General features: G+C 51.7%; 4 protein-coding genes across 4 annotated transcripts; 2 read left to right on the forward strand and 2 right to left on the reverse strand.

The window, feature by feature from the left end:
• Nucleotides 1–1,788: 1,788 nt before the first annotated feature.
• On the forward strand, nt 1,789–3,605 carry nsdD (GATA-type sexual development transcription factor NsdD; the record flags this gene model as incomplete). The annotated part of the gene is made up of 4 exons (XM_056614559.1): nt 1,789–2,279; nt 2,347–2,683; nt 2,866–3,183; nt 3,393–3,605. 4 exons carry the CDS (start codon nt 1,789–1,791, stop codon nt 3,603–3,605), a joined length of 1,359 nt encoding a protein of 452 aa, XP_056479600.1.
• Nucleotides 3,606–7,778: 4,173 nt separating this feature from the next.
• Nucleotides 7,779–8,109, forward strand: N7532_002066 (uncharacterized protein; the record flags this gene model as incomplete). Its single annotated transcript, XM_056614560.1, has 2 exons — nt 7,779–7,941; nt 8,021–8,109. The coding sequence occupies 2 exons, from the start codon at nt 7,779–7,781 to the stop codon at nt 8,107–8,109; spliced, it is 252 nt and encodes an 83-aa protein (XP_056479601.1).
• Nucleotides 8,110–10,413: 2,304 nt separating this feature from the next.
• N7532_002067 (uncharacterized protein) lies at nt 10,414–11,184 on the reverse strand (the record flags this gene model as incomplete). The annotated part of the gene is made up of 1 exon (XM_056614561.1): nt 10,414–11,184. The coding sequence occupies one exon, from the start codon at nt 11,182–11,184 to the stop codon at nt 10,414–10,416; it is 771 nt and encodes a 256-aa protein (XP_056479602.1).
• A 1,465-nt stretch (nt 11,185–12,649) lies between these two features.
• On the reverse strand, nt 12,650–13,159 carry N7532_002068 (uncharacterized protein; the record flags this gene model as incomplete). Its single annotated transcript, XM_056614562.1, has 1 exon — nt 12,650–13,159. The coding sequence occupies one exon, from the start codon at nt 13,157–13,159 to the stop codon at nt 12,650–12,652; it is 510 nt and encodes a 169-aa protein (XP_056479603.1).
• Nucleotides 13,160–13,740: the final 581 nt, after the last annotated feature.

Consider the following 13,740-nt stretch of genomic DNA (forward strand, 5'->3'; position numbering starts at 1 on the left):
CAGTGCATGAGGCCGAATTACATCATGCGATGAGTCAGCGACCCCGAGGTTGACTGGTCGAACCCTGAGAGATCTCGCCATGTGACACAGGGTTATTTCTCTATCGATGGATCGCTGTATCATATGCCGACTGCAATCTGCCAGCGAAGGACAGTTGTAGAGTATACACTGTATTCTACATTCAATACGCCTAACATAATATCATGATAGGACTAGAATCTTCACTTAGGATACTAGTAAGTATATACCTTGAATTACCCTAGAGCAGAGATACTGAGTACATCCTATCTGACAATGGGATCCAATCGATGTGATGCGACCGCCGGTCGTACATTGTACCTGTACCCCGGCGCAACCATGTTCCTGAGGAGGGTCGTACTGGGCTTTCCAGAAGTCGTCTCGTCCCAAAAATCGAAATTCCAAAAACCCCCAAACCCCAAATAACCAAAAACCCATTTGGAATAAAATCATAATAAATCCATCCTGAATAACCCCGGCTCCACCACCCCACCAGCGCTAGTGATAGGTATGATCCCAGACGATCCGCAGTTCGCTGTACCGTAATTTGCCTCCAGTAAAACGGGGTACGTACGGGTACGGCGTACCTGAGTATCTGAATATACCTTAGTATAGTACCCTCGTACATAGTACCTAGAGTTAGGGAATACTAATGGACGGGGACTAGTCATACCTCTGGTGGGCTCAGGTCGACCGCAGTACGATCCATCTCGATCCACTCGATTCCTCCGATGGAAATAACGCCCTTTATTTTCGATTTTATTGACGATTTTATTTTTTTAAAGTTCCTGCTGGCGTCCTCCGTTTCCCTTTTTCCCCTCCCCCCGGTTCATTCCAATCTAAGGCCCGAAATGAAGTAGCCTCGATCCCCTTTTGCTTTTCCCCTCTTATATCGATGCGATCGCGGGATCGAAATCTGACTCTGACTTTATTTAACTCCTCCATTCCACCTCGTGCGCCCCCAGCCTGACATACCTGGATTGACATTCCCACTCAATTTTCCCTTTCCACGCGGTGCAATTTCACCCCTTGCGTCCGATCGATTGTCTCTGCCGCTTGACGAGGATTGTGCTGTTGAGGCCGTCACGCCGGGCTCCGACTTGATTTAGTCGGCCATCCACCACCAGCACCTTCCCACCACTCCCTCACCACCCCTCATCCCTCTGGAAGGGTCTTGTCACTTCCCTCCCGGGCCCGTGGCTTGCCAGTCGCGCTGATTGATGCCCGTACGAGATCGGACTTAGTTCGCACCGGACTTCGGCGCGCCACCCCCAGGATCTTGGGTCTCCTTCACATCTCCGATCCATCCGCCACTCTCGCCCGGCACGAACTGGTGGAACGGTTTTCCTGGTCGCACGAGAGGCGTTTCCCGAGGATCAACCCGTTGATTCATTCGGCCGGATCCTTGATTTATTTTCTGCCCTTCGCTCTCGATTTCGTTCTCGATCGCTTCCACAGATCAACCATCGTGTGTGCCGCCCTCTCACGGATTTCTCAACGATCGATCCCCATCAGCTGCCCACCGCCGCTCTGCACCGTTGATGAGGTTAGGACTGGCTGACTGACACCATTCCTTACCTGCTGTCCTCTCGAAACGTGATGGGGTCTTTGGAAGCCGCATCCAGGCACAGGTGGGTGGACAACTCCGCAGTCCGTCGCGCGCGCGCCGATGCTCCAGCGCCAGCGCCAGTGCCCACGCCACCGCCACCAAAACACGCGCAACGCCTGTCCGCTGGAATTGGAGCTTCGGAGGTGCTGGTTGAAAATACAATGCTGACAATACTTGCCCACAGAGACCCTTTGCCCGCTATCGGTTTTCTCGGCAAGGACGGTTCGGGGTTCACGCCCAAACACCCGGCCGCATCGCCCACCCCTCTCCTGAGTCCGAACAACATGTACGCCGGACAACCGCTACCGTATTCCTATGCCCCTGCGACCAGCGTGCCCTCACAACCCGGGTACATCTCGCCGTCCGAGTCGCGCCGCACACTGGAGGACGAGAAGGACAAGACCACTCCCCGGCAGTCCCTCCCATCCATCCACGAGGCCCTGGGCAACGACTCGGCCCTCCCATACCCTGCTCCGACCTCTGCGCCGCAATCGCAACCGGGACATACCGCGCCGCCATCACATCTCATCGGGCGCTCCGGCGCAGAAGGCCCACCGGGGCCTCCAAACCCGTTCTCATCAAATGGCCCGCCCGCCGGGTCGTTGATGCGGGAGTCGGGCTACCCTCATCAGAATCCGCTTCAGGTCGAGGCGTCGCGGAATAGCCTCACCTCGATTAATACTCAGGAGTCTCGGAACGCCTCCCTCAACTCCCCTCAGCACGGGCAAGTCGCCGACCCAGAGCGCCAAAACTGGCATCACCTCGGTCTCGGGCTCCCAGAACTCCTCCGCCTACGATTACAGCGCCCCTCCGTCCGCCGGCAGCGTTGCCTCTCCCAACGGCTACAGCCATTTCCCGCCCAACTACTCCTTCCCTCCCTCCCAGCCGGGTGGTCCGTCATACCCTCCGGCGCATTACGACGGTCGATACATGGGCGCGCCGCGCGTGGATGAAGTCAAGGGTGGATTCGTGACCCGTCCGATACCGGGTCAGCCCCATAGCGACTCAGTGAAACGACATCTGGATGTTTACGATGTGGAAACGTCACTCAATGAGGTATGGATATTCCGGCTCTTTTTTGCGTCTTGCTTGTTTTTTACTGTTGTTTCTATTTTTTTCGACCAGTCCTAGCCTAAGCGTTGGGTTGGGAGATTGTCATCTGTCGATCCGCCGATGATGGGTTTGCAGGCTGCTCAAACGGGAAGGAAGTGGGCTGACATTTTTCCGTATTGGAACAGATCGCCGAGATGAGCACACGAACATTGGACTTTTCACGGCATTACGCTGCCCGAGCACACCAGACGCAACGGTCTGGGCCGGTCATGGGGTCGCTTCCCTCGTTGAACGAAGTGGAGGACATGCTCCATATGCAGCGTCGGAACCAAGATGCGTTGATCCGGATACGGACGGCGGTCGTGAACCAGGAACAGGCGCTGGCGGAACAGATGGCTCAACGCAAGGCGTTTAAGCCCGAGGACGAGCACATGGCGCTCTACCAAGAAGACTTCAAGGGCACCGGTGGGTTTGCCGGGGCCGACTCGAAGAAACGGCGTGGAGTAAGTTCTGATCCTCACTCTGGCCCTTCCCCTCCCCTTTCCCTATGCCTGTGACGACGGAGGATTAGGGCTAGACACTGTGGTGGCTGTCTTCCCCCCTGATTACCCGTTTATCCCCGTGGACACCGTGGTTGACACGCTGTCGGAATCCCCACTTTCCCCGTCTTTTCCGAGCTGTCAATGGCTAACCAACCCACGTTTTTTTGCAGAAGGCGGCCCCTCCTGGTCGTTGCCACAGCTGTAACCGAGCCGAGACGCCAGAATGGCGTCGGGGTCCAGATGGTGCCCGAACGCTGTGTAACGCGTGCGGGCTGCACTACGCCAAGCTGACCCGCAAGATGGGTGCCAACAAGGCGTCGAACCTGGGATCGAACCTGAAGCCCAAGTCGGTCCTCGACTCCTCATCGCCAACCAGTCATTAAGCTTCTTTCTCTCATGTGGCGTTGGATCAAGGCGGGAAATAGAAACGGGAGGCAAAAAGGAGTTCAGTGGTTCTTCTTTCTTATCTTTTTATTATTTTTTGTCTTGTCATTTTTTCGGGGATTCATGAGCTTGCTTTTCATTTCCATCTTGGCTTGCGCTTGCGCCTCTTTACCTTTGCTTTGTTTCCCCCTCGAGCATTTGGACTTTCCCCCCTACTGTCTGGATTTTTGCGTGTGGACCTTCCTAATCGGTGCCCTTATATAATACCCTCGCAGCGTTAGGAGCCTGGCTTCAAAGCATAGATTACCCTCCCCTTTTTTTTTTTTTTTTTTTTTTTTTTTCTGCTCTTTTCACAGTTTCCACTGGTCGGCCTCGTCGAACACGATCTGAGGCTCTTCTGTGTTCTTCCCCTCAAGATTGATCCCCCTTTGCTTGTCGTTCCTGGTTTATACCCTGCATCTTTATGTGTCCGAGCCCCCTCATCTTTCTGCGCGCGTGTCTGAGTACGGTTTTACCCCTGTGATGTGTGTACGATCTTGGTTCTTTAGCATCTCCACGGTCTATATGGATGAAAAATTTGCTACGGCAGTTGTGATTGCACTGGAAGTCTTTCGTGGGTGGCAATTTGGAACCTGATGGCAAATTACTGTGTATTTTTGCAAGGTCTGAATAAGGAAAACGAAAAAAAAAATAAAAATAAAAATGCAAATGACGATATATGACTTCCAATTTTTCTAATAAAATGTATAGTATGATCCAGTAGAGTGTAGTTTGCAATCGGTGTTGCCACAGCTGGACATAGCTCGGCGAGCCCATGTGGTGCGGCCGATGAAGTCAGCGCGGCCAAAGCCGAAGTTTAAAAACCATGGTTCACAACAGACAGCTACCAATTCCCAGGCGCCCGGATTCCAGTGGCTTCAAGGGTCTGAGAGGGTGGCAAGTGCGGTATACTTCGCTAGGGATGTACAAATGCGAGCGATGCCAAGACACCGGGAGCCCGACAACATCGTGATGGCCGCATGGCGGCGACAGTGCCTGATTTGGAAGCACTGTAGAGATTTACTATGTCTTGATCGAGGAATTTTGGTTCAAAGCCACATCTCCTTTGTGGCAAGAGGCAATTGTTTTATTAATGTATTGTCATTTTGGACTTTTCCATGAATATGGTGGAAATACAATTGTACTGGCGCGTACTCCGTGTAATATCCTGCGCATAGATCGTGTTTGGCGATACCCGAAGTGATCTCAGATGTGCAGGAATATGAATGTAGGCTCAAAAAAAGGCCTGTACGATGGTCGGCATGATCTGGCCCCTCCGCTACCCGACAGCCGCGTTCAGATCGTCCAGATGCTCGACTCCAAGATTGGATACGAAATTACGGAAAAAGTTTTGCGCGTCCATGCGAATTCCAATACTGTCGATCGTGCGAACGACCCCATCGAATTGCGGGAGCGGCGCGGGTAGAAGGGGGCCAGCAGAGAACCAGTCCACACCCCACAATCGCCTCCGGAGCATATACTGCGGCAGGAGTATACTCGACGAGGTTGCTTGATTACTGGTGAAGGTATTCCAAATCTTCCACCTCCCCTCCCCCTCCCACACTGAAGCTAAGCCCGCCACGAATCCACCGATCTAGGCTCCGCCCGCACAAATTGTCAGACCGCTCCTACGTGCTACGAATCATCGTCAACGGGTGTCGCGCGTCTCAAGATTTGTCATGGCGAAGAAATTGCTCGAACAGGCAAGGCTGAGGGGAGGGTTTTGACAGGTTCGTTCATCGTGCACCCGCCCTGGTAAAAGGGATCGCGGGCGAACAGGGCCATCCCTGTTCGGTCAGATCGGACCCGATCGCGTTGGGAATGTGGTCCGATTTTGGGGTCAAGCTTGGCTTCGCTGGACGTGACAGAGGGATCGCCGGCCCTGACTGGAGACTTGGAGGGGAGGATTTGGCATAAGCCCCCTGGAAACACTAGACTCGCAACGATCCTGTACAATTTTGGCCCATCCCGCTGGGACGAGCATCCTGGACGAAAGTTCGGTCTCAGCTGGGGGCGTCGTTTGGGTTTGGGGTGCCAAACACTCGGAGCCCAGCAGGGATGCCATCGATCAGATCGTTTGGGTATTTGAAATCGCCTGCGCTCCCCACCGGGCGATCGGTCGTCGAAGAACACCCTAATGGGGGGCCTTTTGCCTCCTTGACATACCTGTGGAGATCGTCAAGACCGTGTTCTGCGCTGACCGTACGCCGTACAAACGACCTGGACACTGTCAGCATCAGTACAGGTACTTGACAAGGGACAGGAGACTTACCGACAACACACTCTATGAAGCCAACGTGGACGTGGGAGAGTTCGGAGGTTGGCACATACCCTAAACATTAAGCGTGGCCGCGCGATGCCCCCACCAAACTACTGCATCACCTATAGACGTGCAGTCGATAGTTTTGCCACGGTAGTCCGCTCGAACCGAATCGCCTCATGACGCGGTAGTTTGGATGTCGTGTCGAATTTGGAGACACTCTATGGTGTATGGTAGAAACAAGGTCGGAATCTCCATCGCCGCATCGCCGCATCGCCGCGGAGATCCGGTCCCCGGCCGAGATGGGATCGCGATCCGCTGACGTCGTCAATCTATGAAAAATTCGAAATCTTTCTTTTTGCTTCGATCTGACGCTGAGAGTGTATACACTGTATGTATATATTATGTTTATGTATATTGTAATCCTGTAGGAGATATCTGGATACCGACGGCGAACTCCGTTCCTCTGCGGAGGGTGGATATGGCCATCTCATGGTGGCAAGTATGCTAACAGCGTCTACTGGATGCGCGCATGGAACTAGCTTGAACGTAGGAAACCAACTACACCGTATACGTCTTAATTTAATTGTATACTAGAAGAGTTTAAGGTTGTTTTGGTCGTCATCCCTATATTGACGTGCCGTGATGTTGACTCGTCGGTCGTACCTAACGAGGCTGATCATAGTAAGGTTCACTGCCAATTACCTCTATACCCTCGTACTACTCGTCTCGTACGATCCGTACTAGTAGAGTTCTTTAGTAGTAGTACCTACTTAGGCAGTAGCCTAGGTAGTACCTTGGCCTCGAAGGCATTCCCGTTTATACTTTCCCCTAGTCGAGCTATTCCCCTGCGAACCAAGGTAACATGGTCGATTGAGGCCCACCATGCTGCAAAAACAGATCGACCCTGGCCTGTGCCGTGCGGCACACAAGCCTTGGGATCGGTGCCCAATGCAAAACCCTATCTAGAAATAGACGAGGTCCCTGTCCCTCCCGCGACCGCTGGATCGGTCTGTCATGCGCTGTGCTGCATCGTGCATCACGGGCAATCATCGCGATTATGGCCGGTTAATGCATCCGTCCAATTATCATCGTGCATCGACGGGTACTACCCTGGCCAGCAGGGGGTGTGGTCTTTGTCCCGAGGAACTGGACGAGGCTATGAACAAAAGTAGCTTGGATGCGAGATCGCCCGAAATGTCGGTCAGTTTCGACCCATTTGCGTGTGATTGCCCCTAGAACCGCTAGATTCGGAACGAGACGAGGCAATGTCCACGAGAGGACACCCGTTGACACTCTCCCCAAGCCTAGGGACATTACTGTACGTATTGTGGAAATGCATGGCAGATCGATATCTTACCGGGCTCCCGGGCCTCTCACGCCAAACCCCTCTGGGCCCGCGATGACGGTGGAGCCCATTCGGTGGGTGTTCTTCTCACCTTCTCTGCGCGTTTTGCTTCTTTCGAATGGTGAGACCAGATCTCGGGATTTGCTGATCCTACGCCATTGAACGCTGGTTGACCGGTCCCAGGATCCCGGAACTAACCGGAGGCCAAATGACCAACGGTATCCTCCCATATACTACTGCATCCTAAGGTACATTACACTGAAGGTATTGGATACGCATCCTGAATAAACCCCCTCAGGTCCCAGACTGAGGAAAGTTTTGAAGATCGATTCTGCAAGCCGATCGCGATCAGCGCATCCCGTTTCGCTTACCCCTGTGATTTCTCGCGATAGAAGTCGCCTGCTGAGTGGTTCGCGGTCGCTGTGCCTAGCGGTGGCTGAGGAGCAAAAGGAGCGCAACAGGAATTCTGACTGGGCCAAAACCGGGCGGAAGTTTATCGAACTGGGTCGGCGGGGCGCGGTGGAGATGAATCGAAGTACCGGCCGCGTGGGACACATTATTGATTGGGAAGTATCGGAGGGCCCAGGGACTCGTGAATACGAAGTACGGCAGACTCCATGTGTCCATGCCACTGGCCGAAGCGGTTGTGGTGGTGGAGGGCGGTACGATCCCGATCTGCTGCCCGTTGGTATGTATGCGTACAGTATTAACCCACGACGAACACGCCTGGTATTGCTGTATTTGTTCTAACTCTCGCTCCCGTCCAGACGATGTAGATGCAGACAAGCTAGCAGCCACCCCATGGACCAACCCGTCTGATCTCAGCTGTCCGCTGGTCTCCTATACCTCGAAATAGTATCGTGGCCCACCTCGATGCGAGGGGGATAAAATATTCAACGAAGATCCAACGCCATGCCTCCCACCATCGTCCTGCTCGAGCTGAGATCGCCGCGATCTCCCATGGCATGTGTCGTGCATACATATTCAAAGATCAGAGATCGCATGACCGCTTCTGTCCGATCTCACCCACCCCTCCTTCCAGACGCGTCGCAGGTGGTACGGCAGGAAAATCGGGGGATCGTGGCTGATTGGCATGGCGACCGGCGTCCGATCCTCGCGCTGCATGAATCGCGGGTGATCGTTACTGCATCCAGGGCCCCGCTGACTGCAGTGTGTTCTGAGATTAGGGTTTCCCAGGTGCGAGAACAGTATGGGATCGCATGGCGGTGAGATGCTCCTTGTTCTCGCGTGCGCCCCTGGTGTTGTTCGCTGCTCGTCGCTGGTTCGGTAGTTTCCCTGTTGGATCAACCCCCGTGGCGTTGGCAGCAGTCTGTCCTTTCGTACAAGCCATACGTACCTCCACTTCGGGTAGGAGTTCGCGGGAGAATCGTAGATGTGGCTTCGGGCCACGTCACTAGTTCGGTGCCCTTCGATCCGGAGGCAGAGAGACCTGGCACTCCATCCCTCCCACGGCGCAGGAATAGTTCATGCATCCCCACCCGCATTCCCACTGCTGCCCCCGAGGAGACTCCGGGGGCCCACTCTATTAAGCGCCTTCTCCCTCTTGACGCGCTGGAAGTGACATCCGAGAAAACCGCCATGAGAGCGGGTAGCGGTTGGTCTCCACTGGGGCTGTTTCAGTGCGGCTCAAAGGTGGGTCAAGTAGAATCAATAATCGATGGGGTCGCGGGCGCCAACTCATCGCTCATCGTGCGATTGATGGCATTATTGAAAGGGAGGCCGCATGGTGCCACAGAAGGGCCGCCGAAGGACCGCGGAAGGGCAAGTCGTGCGCGAACCCCACGCGAGATCTCGATCGGCGCCGGGGCTCCGATCGGCATGTTCTGCACGCCCCGACTCGGCAGTACTCAAGCTGGTGTTCGTTTCTCAGGACTAGCAAGGTCTCGGGGTCGGTTCCAGATTGGGTGGTACGGCTCGTTCTCGTTTAGCATGTCATCAACTGCATCAGCGCTGACTGACTCGACCATCGTTCGGCATTGTATTGTAGTCCAGCATTGCAATTAAGCAACATGAAGGTCCTCCTGCACAAGAATGGGAGACGGATGAGTATTCGAATGACTAAGCTGGTATATACTCGGTGCCGTCGGCTCCGAAAACAAGTGGATGCGATCCGTGGACCGCATGTTACGTGCTACTGACTGGGCGCGGTGAAAACGGGTTTTCCTGGGCGATACTTGCCTAGTATGCGGCCTCCAAGCGAGTTCGCAACCGTATCGTTGCTGATGATAAGCCTTACACGGGCTCGGGTCTCCTGGGTGCTTGTAGAGGTGCGCCAATCGAGTACGCCAAGTAGGTCAGTCCGAAGAGCTCTCCTACTTATAGGATAATTGACATTTATTTCGAACAGTGAAGATAGAACCTGTAGATACAAGTAACAATGTGCAATAGATCGCGAAGAAATAATTACATGTGTGTGAATGAGTGTCCTTATATTTTTAGTCCTTCCTATCGCCCTGATTGGATTTCCATCCGATGGTTAGGATAAGATGTCACGTGACCCAAGGGGTGCTGTGTCTGGATTTCTTGCAGTGTTTCTGCCTTGCACGTGACCCAAGGGGTTCGAGCGTGTCTTCCCTGAATGATTGGTCCTGAGTGGCCCATCAGTAAGCTGCAGCCCCTCATATTGCAGGGCCCGTAACACCGCAATCATCAGAATGAAACCGAGGGTGCATGGTGGCATTGAGTCATTAATATACCATTAAACCTACTGACGAGGCAGCAATAAACTACATACTAGTTGTCATAATATACTTGCGAGATGTTAGATGCCATGTGGTAGCGAACTAAACACTTGGCACTGCTGTAATAAGATTGGTCGTATTGGATGGTTGTGGCAATGGGCAGAACTACTACTAGTAAGTAGTGAGCAAATTAGACTACCGAAGTCTCTCTAGACTTGCCTGTCTCAGAGTGACAACATAGTCGATAGTGTACTAATGCAATATGCTACCTTGGAAAAAGTTACACTACCCAGTGAGACACCTCACGGATGGGGCTTAAACTGCATATGAACAAAGACTGTTCAGTAGAGACTATTTTTATTCAGAACAAAGAAAAAACTGGTATGCCCTGAGAAATCCAAAAGAGGCCAGTCTAACAATGCTAAATATAACGGCGGCCATCACATACAAGTGCTTCATCAATAGGTTTCTCCGACGACATCATTCTTCTCACTTGTCCACTCTTCTAGCGGATCTAGAGTTTCGGCTTCATACAAGCCACCAAGTTGATTGGGCAGATTATCCTCATCTTGAACCCAGTCTATTTTCCGAAATAGACATCGTCGAGCTCTTTCGCTGCATTGAGGGCAGTCGCACTCGGGCTCGTACCAATTGACCGAGTTGTAGCAGCTATGAATCGTCGTATTACCCGCGCCTCGGCAATGCCTCTCGTCCTTTGTACATAGTGCACACATCCATTCAGCATACACATTGTCAGCCATCTCATCCAGGGCCTTCGCGGCGATGTCCCATTTTGTATGGGCATCAAGTGTAAGTCTGCCAAGATGTACAGAGAGAATACTGAGAACCCCAGGATACTCTGCCTCTACTACGGAATCAGACTCGACGATATTGCGAATATTGAATCGGATGAGGTTTATCTTTGATCGAAAGCAATGGCCGGATTTGGTCTCGTCTATACCTTGCTTTTCGACTTGAAACAGGAAGTCAAGAGTATCTAGGAAAAGATTATCAATTGCCACCGAGACGTCTTCCCGGTCCTCGCTCCCAGTGCTAACCAATTGTACCTCTGCAGTGATCGCGAGTATGGAAGACTTATCTCGTAATGTCTGATATCGCTTCACTAGAGCATCTCTAGTGGTGGCGAAGTCAATGACTCTCTGCTCCCATTTGGAGAATTCCTCCAGAACTGCCACTGTGAGCTTGGGGTCGATAGTTGGAGTAGGCATTGCGATTGTGATTGCGGTTGCTATTGTTTTGATCAGAATAATTTACTGGACAATAGTCTGGATGGAATCTTGGGAAGGAGGAAAAATATGCTTTTATACTTCATTTCTCGAGATAGCCATTGCCAGAGGTTGGATACAAAGATTGGTATCATTGTTTCCACTTTGACAACGAAAGGAAATATTTTGTATTGACTAAAGCTAAACAAAGCCGTCTGCTATTCGTGTAATAGACCAAAAGCCCACAAAGGTTCTTTGTTAGCTTTTACGTGAACATCTTCCCAAAGGGCATTTTTGGACAATGGTGAAAAGATATAACATTATCAGACCTTAAAACGCATGAAAATGATGACCTATGCATACGACATCTTAGAAAGTATTCACGGAGTTTTGTAGACCAAATGACTTTTTTTTTCCCTACGATATGTAACATTTAATGTGAAAAATTACCATATTATTTTCAGAAAGTAACGACGGCAATTCAGATAGAATTTGAAGCAAAAGCGAAGCCTACAGCATACTATATCCAGCGAAGTACGACTCTAGCTCAAATACTCAAGCTTCCAATATTCAGGTCATCATCCTTAGGCCCAACCAGATCACTATCAAAGCCGGAAGGGGATAGCCTGTCACGGTGAATACTTCACATGCGAAAATTTCATTGATCCTATTGAGGCCTTAAAGGAGCAGTGGAGCCTTTGTGTTAAAGGCATTAATGCCGCTCACATTCTGAGTGAAACTACTGAACGTGGTGCCAAGTTAAATGGTGCCAATGTTGTCTGTGCAGGTTCTTCTTTTCGTTATTGGCATTCTGCGCCTTTCCCTGGTTAGTGCATGGGCCTCCAAGTTCATCTTGTCTGCATATTCATCGGCGTCAGTATAACCGTCGAGTGTCAACCTACCGACATGTCTGCAAGACTATCGAGGATTTCTCTCCATTGATCATAACCGACGTGGCCATCTTTTTGCTCCTAGCAGTGAGTCCAAGTAGTTAGTGTTTTCTGCCAGGAAGGATTCGCGGCTTTCATATGCCTTGTCAGGGTCGCTGGCAGAATGGTTGCGCTTTTGTCGCAGACATTGAACCATTTTCTCTCGCGCTACCGAGAAGACCTGTGGGTCAATACCGGTTGTAGGGGAGCTAGCTATAATCACTTTTCTGGAAATCAATGTAATAGCCTCGAAGGTATTTCGTTGATTCTGCAGCATTAAGTGTACAATGGTGTAAATGGATCGACTGCGACAATCCGATATCAGGTACAGGGGGCGCAGTATTCATAGGTCAATTTGCATATCACATTGTTGGTTGGAAGCTTCACATGTTGCGTATTGCAATGCCATTTGCTTTCATCAAGTTCGTTAACAACGGGCAACAAAAAACCCTAAGCGAACTCTAGAAGAACCATAGCTCATTGCCAATTGGTAAAGCTGCCATTGCATGTTGAAGCGCATCAAGTCTCCCGCGACGAGATCAACGGCGCTTCACGCACTGGGGACAAAGGCAAATTGGAGATACCACAGAGAGAGATGTCCATCTTGAACGAAGTTGTGCCTGCCTGAAGTCCTCGATTTCACCCTTTTTCGGAGACTTTTCCTGCCATTCCTTGTCAAGCCTTTCTACCTTCTGGTCCATTTTCATTGCAAAAGTATCGGAATCTGGGCCTCCTGGAATCATGAGTCGACCAATGGCCGGGACAAGCATTTTGAGTATCTCTCCGCGAAGGATGGCATCTTCGTTGGCTATTCTTATCGAGTCGAGTATTTGGCGAACCTTCTCGGCGAAGCACGTTCCGGTGCCTTTTTCAGCGTCCGTCGGCAGCAAAGTGGCAAGCTTGCTTTCGATGCGGATCAGAAGGGCCTGCTTGCGTTGCCAGTGATTGGACCGCGATATCGTCAGTTTCTCCCAGACTTTGTTGAAGTACTCGAGTTCTTTGACCCATTCTTTACGATCGCGTGCAAAATGGCTGGCAGTGTATGCCATGATGCACGCCGAAGCAGCAAAGCTCCCCTGACGGATGACTCCAGAAGCTGGGAGGCAAGAGCGCAAGAAAAATGGGTGCCGAGAGGGAGAGAGGAACAGAGAACTTGAAGCGTGGGCGATATTTAGAGCGTGATGGTTTTGTGATGACCGGTCAGCCGTTCCGCCCCCGCGAGACCCTTGATTCCCGAAAAGGAAGTGTGTGTTCGTTTGAGAGCACTGAATCGCTCGATTCTTTCTCGCCCTACTCTCTTGAGCTGTATTCAGTCGGAATTTTGCTATGGAGACGGCTGATCTGGGAAGTCGTACCATCAGTCACAAGAAGAGACTATCTTCTGGCTTTCTGAAGAGCCTGCTAGTCAGCTGGAGCGGTCGGGCACTTCTTTTGCATAGCCATTGACGGGGCCCTAGTGACCGCTCTGTCTCTAAATCATGCTCTCAAATGACTACCTTGGTAGTATTAGGCTCGCGTGTAAGCTCTAAATGTGATTATCTTAAACCGAGCTGGCATCTTTTGGAGGCATGCCTTGGAGCGTTTCACATGCTGGCCTTGTGAGATGCTACTATTGTCAACCGGACCATCG

Source organism: Penicillium argentinense (genome assembly GCF_028826775.1).
Source record: "Penicillium argentinense strain IBT 30761 chromosome Unknown utg000002l_segment0_segment0, whole genome shotgun sequence".
In the NCBI taxonomy this organism is placed as follows: domain Eukaryota; kingdom Fungi; phylum Ascomycota; class Eurotiomycetes; order Eurotiales; family Aspergillaceae; genus Penicillium; species Penicillium argentinense.